Source organism: Nyctereutes procyonoides, unplaced genomic scaffold, assembly GCF_905146905.1.
Source record: "Nyctereutes procyonoides isolate TBG_1078 unplaced genomic scaffold, NYPRO_anot_genome, whole genome shotgun sequence".
Lineage (NCBI taxonomy): Eukaryota > Metazoa > Chordata > Mammalia > Carnivora > Canidae > Nyctereutes > Nyctereutes procyonoides.
In genome coordinates this window covers 940,054-956,329 of record NW_026575028.1, presented here as the reverse complement: position 1 = coordinate 956,329, position 16,276 = coordinate 940,054, and the positions used below count along the sequence as shown (strand labels likewise).

At 40.0% G+C, this 16,276-nt stretch overlaps 1 protein-coding gene across 3 annotated transcripts in view; it reads left to right on the top strand.

The window, feature by feature from the left end:
- The window catches only part of LOC129503466 (chromatin remodeling regulator CECR2), a 169,558-nt gene that overhangs the window by 131,046 nt on the left and 22,236 nt on the right, over positions 1–16,276 (top strand). For 2 of the 3 annotated variants that reach the window (XM_055315568.1, XM_055315566.1), the window contains exons 7-9: positions 367–527; positions 4,779–4,862; positions 12,164–12,317. In XM_055315568.1, coding sequence (XP_055171543.1) covers positions 367–527; positions 4,779–4,862; positions 12,164–12,317 — 399 coding nt within the window. The remainder of the gene's footprint in view (positions 1–366; positions 528–4,778; positions 4,863–12,163; positions 12,318–16,276) is intronic. The other variant, XM_055315567.1, reaches the window with a different exon arrangement.

Sequence of the window (16,276 nt, the reverse complement as noted above, 5' to 3'; positions counted from 1 at the left end):
ATCTCTTTACAGTAAATGAACATAAATGAGTCAAGGAAGACTCTGCAGAAGCTCAAATCAAAACCATTTTAATAAAAAGTAAGTATATTTAAGCGTTTCTAGGTTATTAAAATCTGTAATTACAAAAGTCACAATAGTTATATTTGTATTCCCATTAGACATTCTTAACTTTTAGGGGTAAATGGTGTTAGTAACAGGAAAATCAAAATTATACATTATGAACTTTAAAATCCTTTTTTTTTTTTTTTTTGATTCCCTGGTTTTCATCATGACCCAGGATATAAATGAAATTGAGAATTAATAAGAAAAAAGATTCTAGTGGGATCTATCTAATGAATGCATCCTTTTCATTCTATGGGTCCCAAGGGCCAGGTCAAGGCACTTGGTGGCTCCTGTGCCAAACAGAAGAAGAATGGAGACAGGTTACTGAGAGTTTTCGGGAGAGGACCTCCCTTCGAGAACGGCAGCTCTATAAGCTCCTCAGTGAAGACTTCCTGCCTGAGATCTGCAACATGATTGCCCAGAAGGTATGCGAATAGGTGATTCTTCCCCTCTGTATTAGCTATAAAGCTGCATGATGATTCATTAGAGTTTTTGAGTGTATTTCCCCTGTCTTTTGGAAGTGGTATAATCCCTCATTTTAACCTGGAGTGTTAAAGTGGGACTGCACGCCACCTATTCTTCTTAACTGTGGATATTCTCCTTACCCACAAAGTCCTCAGTGCCTCCCACTCCCCAGTATTTATAATGGCTTTTCACAGTCTGGAACCAGCTTTCTTCTCCCATAACATTCCTCAGGAAAGGTTCCATGAGCCCCCAGGTATATGTCCTATCAGCATGTGCATACTTCTATATAAATGCTGCTTTGGTGGTGGGAGACCCTCTCTCCCATGAAGCAGCAAGCTCTGAGAGTGTTTGTCTTTGTAGCTCCAGTGCTGGCTCCGCCCAGCTTCACATGTGAGCAGTGTATGAATGCTGCTTTCTCCAACTTTAGCATCTGATAGTTTAATAAACCCACATTCTGTATTTTCACACCTAAGCACCCTCACACATGCATCTTTCCCCTTACTTCCCTACTCATTTGAATGCTACTCTCCATAAGCTGTCCCCTACATCTCCCAATTTTAGGATTTTCTTCGCTAACATGTTTTCTCATTACTTAATTCCATTCTGAGTTGTTTAATCTTTTTTGGATTAGGCACCGGTCTTTTTTTTTTTTTTTAAGATTTTATTTACTTATTCATGAAAGAGAGAGGCAGAGACACAGGCAGAGGGAGAAGCAGGCTCCATGCAGGGAGCCCGATGTGGGACTCTATCCTGGGTCCCCAGGATCACGCCCTGGGCTGAAGGCAGCGCTAAAGCGCTGAGCAACCTGGGCTGGATTACACGCTATTCTTACCTTTTGAAACCCACAACACCTAATGTAATGACTTTTCTATAGTGGATGCTCACTGATCATTTACTTTGGTTATTTCATTTCAGTAATTTTAATGCTTTTGATTGTGGTACATGTTAGTAGAAGACAGGAAAATTTGACCACCTCCCAATGAAATCTGAAGAGAAAGTATAAATTAATTGCTGCAGTACCTTCAGGGAAAAATAAAACAAGATGTATTAATTTGTTGTGTTTCTAGTGATATAACTTTTAAGTAGGTTGATGCTTTGAAAGGATAATTGTAGAAAGCCATCATTCTCTAATAGTAGGATCTTACAAATAGTGCTTCAAGAATTACATTTTCATGGATAAGCAAAAAAATCTGCATTTCCCCACTAGCATACTTTTTTTTTTTTTTTAAGATTTTATTTATTCAGGAGAGAGACAGAGAGGCAGAGGAAGAAGCAGGCTCCATGCAGGGAGCCCGATGTGGGACTCAGTCCCGGGACTCCAGGATCACACACTGGGCCAAAGACAGGTGCTAAACTGCTGAGCCACCCAGGGATCCCCAAAGCATACTTAATTCTGTATACTATAATTATACTTCTGTTTTTGTGATCTGCAACCCATCATGCCAGTTTTCCCAGGAATCAAAGCGTATAATCTGATTTTCTTTAAAGCAACTTTTATAGACAGAGTTGTTTGTTTTTTAAGATTTTATTTTCTCTATTCATGAGAGACACAGAGAGAGAGACAGAGACACAGGCAGAGGGAGAAGCAGGCTCCATGCAGGGAGTCCAATGTGGGACTCCCATCCTGGAACACCAGGATCACGCCCTGGGCTGAAGGCAGAAACTAAACCACTGAGCCACCCCGGCGTCCCTGTAGAGATGGTTTTTATAACTTTATATACATGACCTTGTGTATTACTTTATTCATAAAACTAATGATTGTACATTAAATCACCTGTACAACACATACCTAATGTGCTTAAACATTTTTTAAATAATTTCTGTCCCCTTTAAAAACAATGATTTATATATTTTAGAGAAAGAGAGAGTGTGAGTTGGGAGGGGGCAGTGGGAGAGGGAGAAAGAATCCTAAGCAGACTCTCCACTGAGCATGGAGCCTGCTGTAGAACTCCATTCTAGGACCCTGAGATCATGACCTGAGCTGAGATCAAGAGTTGGGCACTTAACTGACTGAGTCACTTAGGTGCCCTGCCTTTTTTTTTTTTTTTAAGTAATATCTACACCCAACATGGGGCTCGAACTCATGACCCCAAGATCAAGAGTCACGTATTCTACCAACTGACTCAGCCAGATGCTACTATCTATAATCTTTGCTTTTTTACTACAGTATTCAACCTAAGATTTTTTTTGACTCAGGGCATGACCTGGAGTCCTGGGATTGAGTCCCACATCAGGCTCCCTGCATGGAGCCTGCTTCTCCCTCTGCCTCTCTCTCTCTCTGTGTGTGTGTTTCTCATGAATAAATAAATAAGATCTTTTTTAAAAAAATATTAACTTTAGAGAGTGTGTGTCGGGGGAGGGGCAAAGGGAGAAGGAGAGGGACAGGCACACTGAACAGAGAGCCCAACTTGGGGCTGTCTCACGACCCTGAGATCATGACCCGAGCCTTAACCAAGAGTTGGATGCTCATCTAACTGAGACACCCAAGCGCCCCTCTGAATTTGAATTTTTTATTAGTAAAATGAAATTTTTATTAGTATAATGAAAGCTCTAACTTCACGGAAGTTTTTATGGGAAATAAACGAAAGAAACCATGTCAGTGTACCTGGTACAGTACTTAGCTACCCATAGATCCTTGATTCTTTCCATGATGATGTAGATAATTGATTAGAAACCTCAGCAGAAAATGAAATTCTCATTTCTCACCAAAAGAAATGCAAGTGCAAAGAGAATCCAAATAGATAAATCTTGGGAGATAGTGACAGTCCCCTAAACAATGAAATAATAAAAGAATCAGAAAGCCTGCTTTTACTGTATGCAAGTTAAGCTTTTATGGGACGTTTGAAGGAGGATATAAGCTAGTAAAAGTATTTGTTGCTGATGTTACAGGCAGTAATTTTCAGACGGCTTACAAACGTTAGGTCTTTAACAAATAACTTGACAAAGAGTAATAATTCACACAAGAGGATAAAGTTGTAGGAAAACAAATTCATCTTCTGTATCAAGACTACAGCATTCCCTATTAGTAACTTGTATCTGGTTGGCAGAGTGTGGTGGGGTCAAGTTCGTATTGGCCTCTATTGCTGCTAGTATGGGAAACTGGCACAGTTCCTTGGAGAGTGAGTTCCATGGTAAATTTCCACATTTATTTAAAGTGAAGAGGTCTTCCTCTTGGGTTGAAGCTCATAAAGGAGCTGCTCATCGGCATATTTGAGGAAACTGCTGTGGTAGCTATTGTGGACAAAAAGGGTCATGACACACTTTGATGATTGGATTACGTTTGTCCTGGGGCCTAGTCATTCTAACACAACTGCTTTCAAAGCTTCTCTTTTTAAATCTACCACAATTGATTTGCAGTATATTTATGTTTTATAAACCACACTTTTGTCATTCTTTTTTTTTTTTCCCCTATCCTTTGTGCCTTTACCTCATTGATTCTTCAAGTCTCAAGACTTTGAATTAAGGGATGCCAAAACCAAACCTTGGATAATGCTGATACTGGTATTGAAGCCACAGAATTACTCCACTACAAAGCCTGTGCTTACCACCTCCATATAGGTTACAGTGGTAGAGCTATGGGGCTTATTCCACAAAAAGCCCGAAACTTACGCTGACTTTAAATAATCGCCTGGTCTTAGATCATTTCCAAAACTCCTTCCTTGAAACGTCCTATAGTGATTGCCTTCTAGCTCTTAAATTTTCTCAAGGCTCTCATCTTCTCAGGCAAGCTTTTTCTGATTTCTAGTCACTGAGTCTTTTCCCCACTTGTGTCTTGCTACTTGGGTTCTCAGCCTGGGCAGCTACTCTCACTTCTCACTACTGCCACTGAACTGCCTTATAAAAGGGAGTTCTACCTCCAGCTGCTCAAAATGCCCCCTTTCAGAGCCATTCCCTCCAGCAGAAGGTGGGCTGTCCCTTAATAATTTGAAACAAAACTTTTTTCTAATGTCTAAATAGTTAAGGGAGTTTTCTGCCAGTGATAAAGATTGACAGACCCTTGGTGTCTATAAGGGTTTTGGTTTATTTTTCTAAGAGAAGAAACTGGCTTATTACCTGGTGGAGATGAGTCAATTTTACTGACTGTCCAAAGGATACCTTTGGCTCTCATCACCTGTGTGCCTTAAAGGCCACTCTTCTCCTGGCAGCAGCAGCAGTAGCTGAGAACACCCTAATCTGTCTTTTTCCTTTCTTTTCCTCACTTCTAACTATAGGGAAAGCGTCCACAGCGCACAAAAGCAGAGTTGCAACCTAGGTGGATGTCTGACCACCTGTCCATCAAATCCATCAAGCAAGAGGTGAGTGTGTGTGAGAGTAGAGAGTTTTCAGTGGTCAGAAGGATTGCTCCATTTTATTTCAGGTACTCTTTTTATTCCTACTTGGTAATTTACCTTTGCCTCAATTTTTAAATCTCAGACCTTTATGGAGCATTCTTAAACGTAAGGTGCATTTTTCGAAAGGGAAGGATTAAAAAGTATGACACGAAATTGTGTAATGTCCTGGGATGATAAACATTCCCAAATTTAATGTGGATGAGAAAGATAAGTACTATAATAGATCTATATGTAGTAGAAGTTCATGAATGCTAAGATGGTAGAAATGAGTGGTGGGCAAAGAAAGAAGTGTTGGGACAAGCAGAACTACATTTCTCCTGAACCTTGCAGGATAACTAAGATTTTGGTGATTTTGGTGGTGGACAGTGGTGGTGGAAGAGTAACATAAATAAAGTATAGGGGATCCCTGGGTGGCTCAGCAGTTTAGCGCCTGCCTTGTGCCCAGGGCATGATCCTGGGGTTCCAGGATCAAGTCCCACATCGGGCTCCCAGTATGGAGCCTGCTTCTCCCTCTGCCTGTGTCTCTGCGCCTCTCTTGCTCTCTCTCTCTGTGAGTGTCTCTCATGAATAAATAAATAAAGTCTTTTTAAAAAAATAAAAATAAAGGATAGAGGCAGGATAATATATAATGTGGTCAAAGAACAGTGTGTATTTGAATTTGTGTCTGGCATATAAGATATGTTGTAATATGCAGTGGAAGAAAATGCTGAAACGATCAGATTTTGGAGTCCCCTGACTATCTGGCTTACATCTTTAGTAGGCAGGCCAGTAATAAGTGAGTTGTGTCATTAGATCTTTGGTTGAACAAGGTACCTCTCTGGTTACACCATGATAAATGACTTTTTAAGGAAAAACTGGAAAGTAAGAAGTCAGTGAGCAGTGTACTTCCAGCAGGAAAAAGCAGTAGAATCCCTACTATTGTAACTGCAGGTCTGAAATGGAGGAGATGATGGAGGTGGACATGTGGCAGGAAAGGTCATTAGAGAATGGTTGGCATGAGGGTCAGGTTGCAAGAGGATGAGTAGTGAATTAAAGTTCTCGTGGATTATCCTATTGTGGTTTTGAGAAATAAGACGGTGAAAGAAAACAAATCATGAAAAAATAAAGAGGAAGCAGGATTGAGGAGAGAGAGCTCATGGCAGGGTCCTTTTTTAAAAATGGGAGATGTAGGGGTACCTGGGTGGCTCAACGGTTGAACATCTGCCTTTGGCTCAGGGCGTGATCCTGGGGTCCAGAATTGAGTCCCACATCGGGCTCCTTGCTGGGAGCCTGGTTCTCCCTCTCTCCCTCTGCCTCTCTCTGTGTGTGTCTCATGAATAAATAAAATATTTACAAAAAAAATTGGAGATATAGCATGGACATGAAAGATGTCCATGAATGAAGTAAGTCTGGTGTAAGATGAAGTGCCTCCGAGGCAGAGTCTTGCCAGGGAGTAGAGTTGCTCCCATTTCTCCCAAGTTAAAGACACAAACTTTTGGTGGGGCAAGAAAATATTAGGAGTCCACGTTGGATGTTCCTCTATCCTTTGAGGTGGGTAAGGCCTCAGTTGGGAGTGGAGATCTAATGAAGGCACAATATTTGGGTCAACACTAATATATTAAATAAAAGGGTTTTCCAGCATCCAGGAGCCAACTGTGTTTGGGTATTTTCATTTTGTAACCTCCTTTAGCGTAAATGACTTTATTAGCATCACACTTCTAGAAAGGGACAAAATTGATCCTTCCATTTACTGAGATTTAAAAATTGGCAAAGTGGTAATGGAATGAGGCCAAAAGAACTAAATTGCAGGTGATGATAGATATATTGGATGCTGAATGTCAGAAAGGAGAGGGAACTGAAGGAAGGAGCCAGGATGAAGGGGGAGACGGTCACAGTGGAAGTGTCTCGCTAGTGAATTCTCCGGCTCCCTCTTCCCTTTGGGTGAAGCTTCCAGAAGGCATCTCATGCTCACTCCCCTGGGTCCTCCAGGACGTCCCCCAAGACCTCCGTTTCCTCACTCTTCCTTTTCCTAGAGGTTTTTCTTTGTTGTTGCTAATCTCACTCTCCTATTCTATGTACTTTTCAGCCTTCTAACTCCTCATTTAGCATTATGTTTCATTGATTACATAGTTCAGTAGTCTTGGAAAGTATGGAGCTTTGTTAGTGCTCCTAAATTGTTTTCATGACTCCTAAATTGGAGTGACAACACGGTCCTATATTAGAGAGAGCTTGTCATTAACCCAGGCCTACAAAAGGAAAAAAATTAGTTTATAAATTTGTATCTACTTAAATACATTTGCATTTATCCTTTATTTCTCTTTTTTAGTTCATAGATGTGTTCTTGGCAATAGATACATTGCCCAACACTTAGTGGCCTTTGGATTGACAGTTCTGCTGTGACTTGTTGCAATCTCCCCAGTCTCGTTTCCTTAGCAGTCTTTAGATTTGGAATGGCCTTTGGTAATTGGTCTCCAGCCATAGTTCTCAGATGGTTTTCTGGTTCTTTTTGTTTTGTTTTGTCCTCTCCACTTTCTTCAATTCCTTGACAGTTAACACCTCCTTGAAAGTTCTCTTTGCTATTTTCTGTTAGTTGTCCTGGGCTGAGTCCTAAATGCCATAGTGTACATTTCAGGCTACATAGTAATTTGAATACAGACCAAAAGGTTCTTTTGTGGCTCTAAGCAAAACTTAGCTCAGACACTGAAAGTTTTTAGTTATTCTTAGCAGGGTTTCTCTTTTTTTCTGCTGTTTTTATTTTTCAATAGAACTAAGTGTGGTATTGCAGAGAACCTGGATTTCTGTTGTGATACCCAATTATCCTGGAGAAAACTTGGATGTGCCATGACTTTTCTGCTTCTGTTTAAGCAGCAGAAAATCTTTAGGCCATTAAAGACTTTATAGGCAGTGTATCTATCTATATTGGTCACCCAGGAGTCTGATCTTTTTGCCTCAAAAAGTCTTTTAATTGTGACTCCTGGGGAAAATATTAGCGAAGGGAGGTAGTCTTTCTGAACTTTGGAATTAGGACTGCATTGGTTATTTTTGTCAGGAGACTCTGGACATTGCTTTTGCTAAGGAGCTCTTGGTGGTGTTATAGTCTCAAGTGTGCTACTAAAGTTGGCAAGGGTGCCAGGGTGTCTGGTAACCTGCCCTGGGTGAGAATGGAGCACGGAAGGAAAGTCTTGAGCACAGCTTCAACCATATTCTATTTATAATACTTTAGAGGATTTCAAAGTAGTGTTTCTAATTATCTTCTCTTTAAAATCCCTCCTTGATTCTAGCAGGCCTCTTTCATACCTATAAAGGATTTAAATACCACTCAGTTTACAACGGACTCCTTTTAAAGGAAAAAAGAATTGCAATGTCAAACAGTGTAAAAATTGTTTAACTGTTCAGTTTTTGTTTTTTGTTCATTTGGTTGTATTTGTTCTTTAAACTATTAAAGTTTAAAACCCTACCAAGAGTGTCTCCAGGCAATGTATCCTATCTTTTAGTAGTACTTCCGTTAACACTGACTTGAGTAAGGTACTTCTGAAAATGAGAACAATAACTTTTAAAGCAGATTCTTGGTGTGCAATGGATCCAAAAATGGATCCAAAAATATGGATTTTTTTCAGATGTGTATGATGCAATTTATATAAAATAATAATTGTTGAGAATTCACATCAGATAAGAACCACTGAAATTATAACACATGATGAAAGAGAACCACGCATCAATTTACATTCCCACCAACAGTGCATGAAGCTTTCCTTTGTCCACATCCTTGCCAGCACTTGTTATTTCTTGTCTTTTTAATGATAGCCAGTCTAACAGGTGTGAAGCAATATCATCTCACTATGGTTTTGATTTCCATTTCCTTGACGATTAGAAATGTTGAGCACCATTTCATGTACCTGTTGGCCATCTGTGTGTCTTTGGAAAAATGTCTATTCAGGTCCTCTGCCCATTTTTTTGAATCAGATTAGTTTTTTGCTATTGTTAAGTTTTTTTAAGATGCTACAAATTTAAGTTAATCATCCTATCTTACGTGCTTAGCATAAAAATTAACATATTGGGGAAAAAAGCAACTTAAATGGCTACATACTGTTTGACTCCATTTCTGTGAAATATCCAGGGCAAGTAAATCCACAAAGAGCAGGTTGGTGATTGCCAAGAGGTAGAGGAGCAGGGAATAAGGACCGGCTGGTTAATGGGTTCAATGTTTTCTTTTGGGGTGCTAAAAATGTTTTGCAACCTAGTGTAGGTGGTGCATCCACAACATTGTGGATGCCATTCTGTAGTGAAGACTGTGCTGAAATTGCTTTATTTCCTTTCTTCCCTGGACTTTTGTGCTGATGTGAAAGCTAGAACTTTTATTTTTTATTTTATTTTTTTAAAGATTTTATTTATTTATTCGAGAGAGAGAGAGAAAGGCAGAGAGACAGGGAGGGAGGGAGGGAGGGAGGGAGGGAGGGAGGGAGGGAGGGAGCTGGGTAAAGTTGTCACCAAAAAGTTGGAATAATGAAGGACTTGTGGGTGAAGGGTGCTTGTGTAATAGAGAAGGTGCTAACCTAGCAGTTAGGAGGCAATAGCTAGAGATATATTCTTCAGAAGAATTTTCCTTAATATATGTATATATAGCCTCCCCATTTCAGAAACAATATCTAGCATATCTAAACTGCCTGCTCTGGTTATAGGATAAAGATTTTAGGAATTTTCTTTAGTTTTACAGTGTCTGCTGTATGATAATGGCTTTTGCTTCTTCTATTTGAATGTTTGAGGATTGTTTTTTTTAATTTTCATCTCCTTTCTTATTTCAGATTTTAACTTTATAGTAACCAACTCTTTTAAACTCAGGCTTGGAGATGGGGAAAATAAATAAATAAACTCAGGCTTGGGGCGCCTGGGTCACTCAGTGGTTGAGCATCTGCCTTTGGCTAAGGGCATGATCCTAGGGTCCTGGGGTCAAGTCCCACATCCAGCTCCCCAGGGAGCCTGCTTCTCCTTCTGCCTATGTCTCTGCCTCTCTCCCTATGTCTCTCATGAAGAAATAAATAAAATCTTAAAAAATAATAAACTCAGCCTCATAGAATTCAAAAGGTCAAGTGACTTTGGGAAGGTCTACTATCAAGACAAGACCACTTCCAAATCCTGAATCCAGTGAGAACCTTAACTTGGTTTCCAGGACCAGATTGAGTGTTTAGTGAAGACTTACAAATGACTTGTTACTTGTCAGTCTGTATCTGTCTCTTCTCTCCTTTTTAAGACTACTTCTGTAATTTCCACGGTGTAAGACTTTTGAAAATTTACCAATACAAAAGATTCTTAGATCTTCTTCCTTCCAAAAAGCTGTGTGAAGAAAAGTTTCACCTTCCTGATTAAGGTTTATCTAAAATGGGATAATTAATGTTATCTTTACTATTAGGGTATCGTGAATTCTCCCTTCGTTGATACCAGATTTATTTTTCTGTCTCTGCAACTTATACATGTTCTCTATGCAGGCAATAGTTAATACCTTTTCAATAACAATTTTTAAAAGTTCTAACTTTTGGGCAGCCTCGGTGGCTCAGCGGTTTAGCGCCACCTTCAGCCCAGGATGTAATCCTGGGAGACCTGGGATCGAGTCCCACGTCAGGCTCCCTGCATGGAGCCTGCTTCTCCCTCTGCCTGTCTCTGCCCCTCTTCCTCCCTCCCTCCCTCCCTCCCTCCCTCCCTCCCTCCCTCCCTCCTCCCTGTCTCTCTGCCTTTCTCTCTCTCTCGAATAAATAAATAAAATCTTTAAAAAAATAAAATAAAAAATAAAAGTTCTAGCTTTCACATCAGCACAAAAGTCCAGGGAAGAAAGGAAAATAAAGCAATTTCAGCACAGTCTTCACTACAGAATGGCTCAGAACTAGTTGTGTTGGAGGGGACACCTGGGTGGCTCAGCGGTTGAGCACTTGGCCTTTCGGCCCAGGGCGTGATGCAGGGGTGATCCTGGAGTCCCTGGTTTGAGTCCCACATCCGGCTCCCTGCTTGGAGCCTGCTTCTCCCTCTGTGTCTCTGCCTCTCTTTTTCTGTGTCTCTAATGAATAAATTAATCTTTAAAAAAAAAGTAGTTACATTGGAAAATATGCAGAGTATAAACTAATGGATTATTATGGTAATGGTCCTATTTTCCTTTATCCTTTATTAGATTTCTTAGGCAATCACTTTCCCAGTGACCAACTGAAATCTTGATGTTAATGTTGTTTGTGTTAAAAACAAGGGAAAATTGGGGCAGCCCGGGTGGCTCAGTGGTTTAGGCTGCCTTCAGCCCCGGGCATGATCCTGGAGACCCAGGATCGAGTCCCACGTTGGGGTCCCTGCATGGAGCCTGCTTCTCCCTCTGCCTGCGTCTCTGCCTCTCTCTCTCTGTGTCTCTCATGAATAAATAAATAAAATCTTTAAAAAATAATAAAATAAAAAATAAAAACAATGGAAAATTTTTTTAAAAAGGGAAAATGTTAGCCAGTTTGAGTAATTTTATGAATTTCTGTGCAGCTGCCTTTCTCTTTTCTGTATCTTAAGGCAAAATTTTGGCCCCTACCACCAAACTCCCAATTTTATTCATTTATCTTCTTTGTAACATATAAATGTTAAGGTTTTCAAAGTCCTGTGCATTGAAACTGTGACCCTATGTTCTTTCATCCTTTTTAAATTGTTTAGATGAGGGATCCCTGGGTGGCGCAGCGGTTTGGCGCCTGCCTTTGGCCCAGGGTGCGATCCTGGGGACCCGGGATCGAATCCCACGTCGGGCTTCCGGTGCATGGAGCCTGCTTCTCCCTCTGCCTGTGTCTCTGCCTCTCTCTCTCTCTGTGACTATCATAAATTTAAAAAAAAAATAAAAATAAAAATAAATTGTTTAGATGAGAGTACTTTCTAAGATGTCACTTGTATCAAATATTAAATTTGTAAGAATAGTGTCTCTGAAGGTCCACAGTTTCTTTTCTCTGGAGGGCCGCAGTTTCTCTTCTCTGGTCCAACATATTCACAGGATTATCTCCCAAAGACTACAAATTATGTAAACCATTTGGACCAAAACTTTTTACCTTACTTCAAATTGCCATTATCTTTTAATGTTAGTTTTGTACCTCCTTATGGTCATTCTACAGATGATAAAGTCATCTGTAGAATAAATGTAATTGTGGTTATGATATAAATCCCCTGCCTATCTAATGTTATTTATTGAATAGTTGAAATTAGTAAAAATTGAATCTTAGGGCAAAAAAACTGCTCTTACGTTACTGTGTATTGACTCTGTACACTTACTTGGCTTTTTGCAGGAGACCCCTGTGCTTACCAGAATAGAAAAGCAGAAGCGCAAAGAGGAGGAAGAAGAACGTCAGATTCTTCTGGCAGTGCAGAAGAAGGAGCAGGAGCAGATGTTAAAGGAGGAGAGGAAGCGAGAGCTGGAGGAAAAAGTCAAGGCAGTGGAAGGTATGTGGCTTCTGCGCAGCACATGTGGTGGGGGTAACAGCCCTCCCTCCTCTGGCCAAAACCAAACCAGACCAGGTTCTATCCTTGTCTGTGCTGCTTCCGGCAGTTTCTATTAAATATCTTTTTTTTTTTTAATTTTTTTTTAAATTTTTATTCATTTATGATAGTCACAGAGAGAGAGAGAGGCAGAGACAAAGGCAGAGGGAGAAGCAGGCTCCATGCACTGGGAGCCCGACGTGGGATTCGATCCCGGGTCTCCAGGATCGCGCCCTGGGCCAAAGGCAGGCGCCAAACCGCTGCGCCACCCAGGGATCCCTCTATTAAATATCTTAATTGTACTCTTGTTTATTCATCTGGATCTGATCTCATTGCATGTCCATTCCTTCTGCAGCACTTGTATTGGTTATGTTTGGTGTTCCTTTCAGCTTTACCACTTGCCCTCCTCGATGTACATCATCCTTCATGTAAAATAGAAAAAAATATTAGGGTATTAATGACAAGTTTCATAGAAATCATTTTAAGCATAATTGAAATAAGCTAAAGAAAAGTGTTAGAGATTTCATTGTACAAATTGATTTTATTAGGACAGATCCTTTTCTCAGACTTGGATCTAAGTTTTGGTCTTGGTATAATGAGATTTTTCTTTGATTTCCAGTTATTACAAAAGATGATAATAGTTCCTATATGTATGAGATAGCAGTTATATTTATAAGCTGAACCTGATAAATCCTGTGGTCAAAGATCATTCGGGTTAGTTGAATACAGATTTCTTTCAAGTAAATTTGCTGAATTTAAAATTTTTTTTAGGGATCCCTGGGTGGCGCAGCGGTTTGGCGCCTGTCTTTGGCCCAGGGCGCGATCCTGGAGACCCGGGATCGAATCCCACGTCAGGCTCCCGGTGCATGTCTCTGCCTATGTCTCTGCCTCTCTCTCTCTCTCATTCTCCCTCTGCCTATGTCTCTGCCTCTCTCTCTCTCTCATTCTGTGTGACTATCATAAATAAATAAAATTTTTAAAAAAAAGAAGAAAAAAAGGGAAAAAAAATAAAATTTTTTTTAAATCCACTTAACCAGGATTTGGCTTTTTAATGTAGTGTTTCAGTATTTAAATAAATTTTGGCTATAAATTTAAAGGAGTCTGGCCTTATTATGTGCTTTTTCCCCTCCCATTCCTACTGTGATCACTTATTCATTATAAAACCCTTAGTGCATTTAATCTGCAAATCTAAGGGCACCTGGGTAGCTCAGTGGTTGAGCATCTGCTTTTGGCTCAGGCTGTGATCCTGGGATCGAGTCCCACATCAGGCTCCTTGCACAGAGCTTCCTTCTCCCTTTGCCTATGTCTCTGCCTCTGTGTCTCTCATGAATAAATAAAATCTTTAAAAAAAATAATCTGCAAATCTAGCCTATGGGATGATATGTAGTATATGTAGTATATCCTACTTCTAAGATGCTTCAATTTCCAATGGTAGATTTAAATTCAAGACAGTAACTATGGCTTTTATTTCTTTATAGATTTTGAAGAGATTCTGTAATTTTCAGTGATGTTTTCATTTGCTACACTAGTCTCACCTTACTGTTTTTTACAGACAGGTTCAAAACTTATTTTTATGGCTTAGTTTCTGTACCTATTAGATTAATAATACCTGTGTTAGATTTTTCTTTAAGTCAGCAGATATTTTTGAGCACCCATTCTGCGCCAGGTGTTGTTCTAGGAATATAGATACTAAACAAAAGAAGTTAATCCTTTCATGGCGTTTATTTCCAATGGTGGGATGACAGAATAAATGAATATTGTAGAATCATAGATGGTGGTGAAAGATCTAAAGAAAAATAAAATAGGTTTAGAGATAAAGAATGATGTGATGTAGATGGCATTTAAATAAACCTCTCAGGGGGCACCTGGGTGTCTCAGTCAGTCACTTGGCTGCTTCCGACTTAGGTGGTGGTCCTTGGATCCAGCCCCACATCTGGCTCCCTGCTCCCTACTTGGAGGGGAGCCTGCTTTTCCACTCTCCCTCTGCCTGCCACTCCCCGTTTGTGCGCATGCACTCTGTCTCTCTCTCTGTCAAATAAATCTTAAAAAACAATTTTTAAAAAAACTTGTCAAGATAGCCTTCTTTGAATATGTGACATTTAGAGAAGTGAAGTGAATGAAAGTGCCATATGGAACATCTGATGGGGGAAGGGCATCACAGGCAGAGGAAATAGCAGGCGCACAGGTACTGAGGAGGGAACATGTGGGAGAAAGGCCAGTATGCACCAATGCAAAGCAAGGGGAAAATGCGCAGGAAATGAGTTCATAGAGGTAACCAGGGGTCTGTCACATCAGGTAGGACTGTGCAGACCTTATTAGAAGGATTAAATAAAAAACAAGTAGTCCCTAGCACCCAGCAAGCTCACAAATGATAGTTATCCTAGGGAAAATGTGGAGAGAATTTTTACAGGCTATAAAATAGTTATAACGATAAACTTTTCCTGAATTCTTGGAAAAAAGGTAAAAAGGGGGAGGGGCTAATGGATTTTTGGGGGTTTTTTAGGATTTTTATTTATTTTAGGGAGCGAGAAAGTGCGTGAGTGCAACGGAGTGGGGGGAGGCAGATGGAGAGGTCGATAGAATCTTGAGCAGACTCCACCTGAGAATGTATTAAGTAGGGACGCCTGGGTGGCCTTCAGCCCAGGGTGTGATCCAGGAGACCTAGGATCAAGTCCCACATCGGGCTCCCTGCATGGAGCCTGGTTCTCCCTCTGCCTATGTCTCTGCCTGCCTCTCTCTCTGTGTCTCTCATGAATAAATAAATAAAATCTTTTAAAAATATATATATTAAGTACAAAAGGCATAAACTACAAAGGAAGGGAGATTAATGTTTGACTACATGAATTGTTTAAAACTTAACATATGACATAAACACTGTAAGCAAAATGGAAAGAGGACTCAAAGTAGAATTTTAACCCATAATTAACAAAGACTAATTTTCCAGATAATTTACAGCACTTCTGTAAATCCATTAGAAATGCAGCAACCCAAAGGAAACGGGCCAACTATGTAAGCAGGACATTCACACAAGAGGACACCAAACTGTCAGTAACATGAAAATATGTTCATTATCACTCCAGTCAGGAAAATGCAAATGAAAACATCACAATTCCTTATCAGTACTTACCAGTTTGGCATAAATACTTGTTTTAATACCAAGTGAGTGTGAGATCACTCAAATTGCTGTTGAAAGAAAGCTATACCTGTTTGGAAAGCAATTCTCTGGCAATTCCACTGCTAGATGTGCATCCCAAAGAGCTCATACTTGTGCATAAGAAGGCATGTCGAAAGAATTGTCATTATACTATTATTTATAAAATGCAAAAAAATGCAGCCAACTAGAACGTGGATTATTAAGCTGTGAAGTACCGTATTAAAGTTACTAAAGCAAAAATGTTAAGATTGCCAGTTGTTTAGGTTCATTGATATCCAGTAATTACCCTTTTCTTTTATCTTGAAATCATATTTAAAAAAAAAAGTATTACAGTCATTGATAGCAAAGGGCCTTTGACTAAAGCAGATATAGATTTACGTTTATAAGTGAAGAACGTAAGAACAAAAGCACAAGTCAAATAGAACTAGACAGAGAAAACACTTAGCAGGGTCATATCATACTCATGGACTCCACGTCTGTCCCTCCAGGAAGTAAATATAAGATGTGTCCTGGCTTTTCCCTTCCATTTGTATGTCTTTCTGTCTGACAGTCTTCTTTATCTCCCTGCCTCTTTTCTTTACTCCTGACCTTCTGGTTTCCTGCTGGCACTTGGTGTCTCATCAGACTAGTAGTGGAATGCCAAGTGTGTTTCTCATGGCTATGGCTGTGAGCCAGAAAAAAATCATCCCTGTCTTTCAGCTCCTTGCCAATTCCAGCTGGCATCTTTCCCTTGTTCCCAGCCAAATTTATTACTACCCCTGGCTTGGTA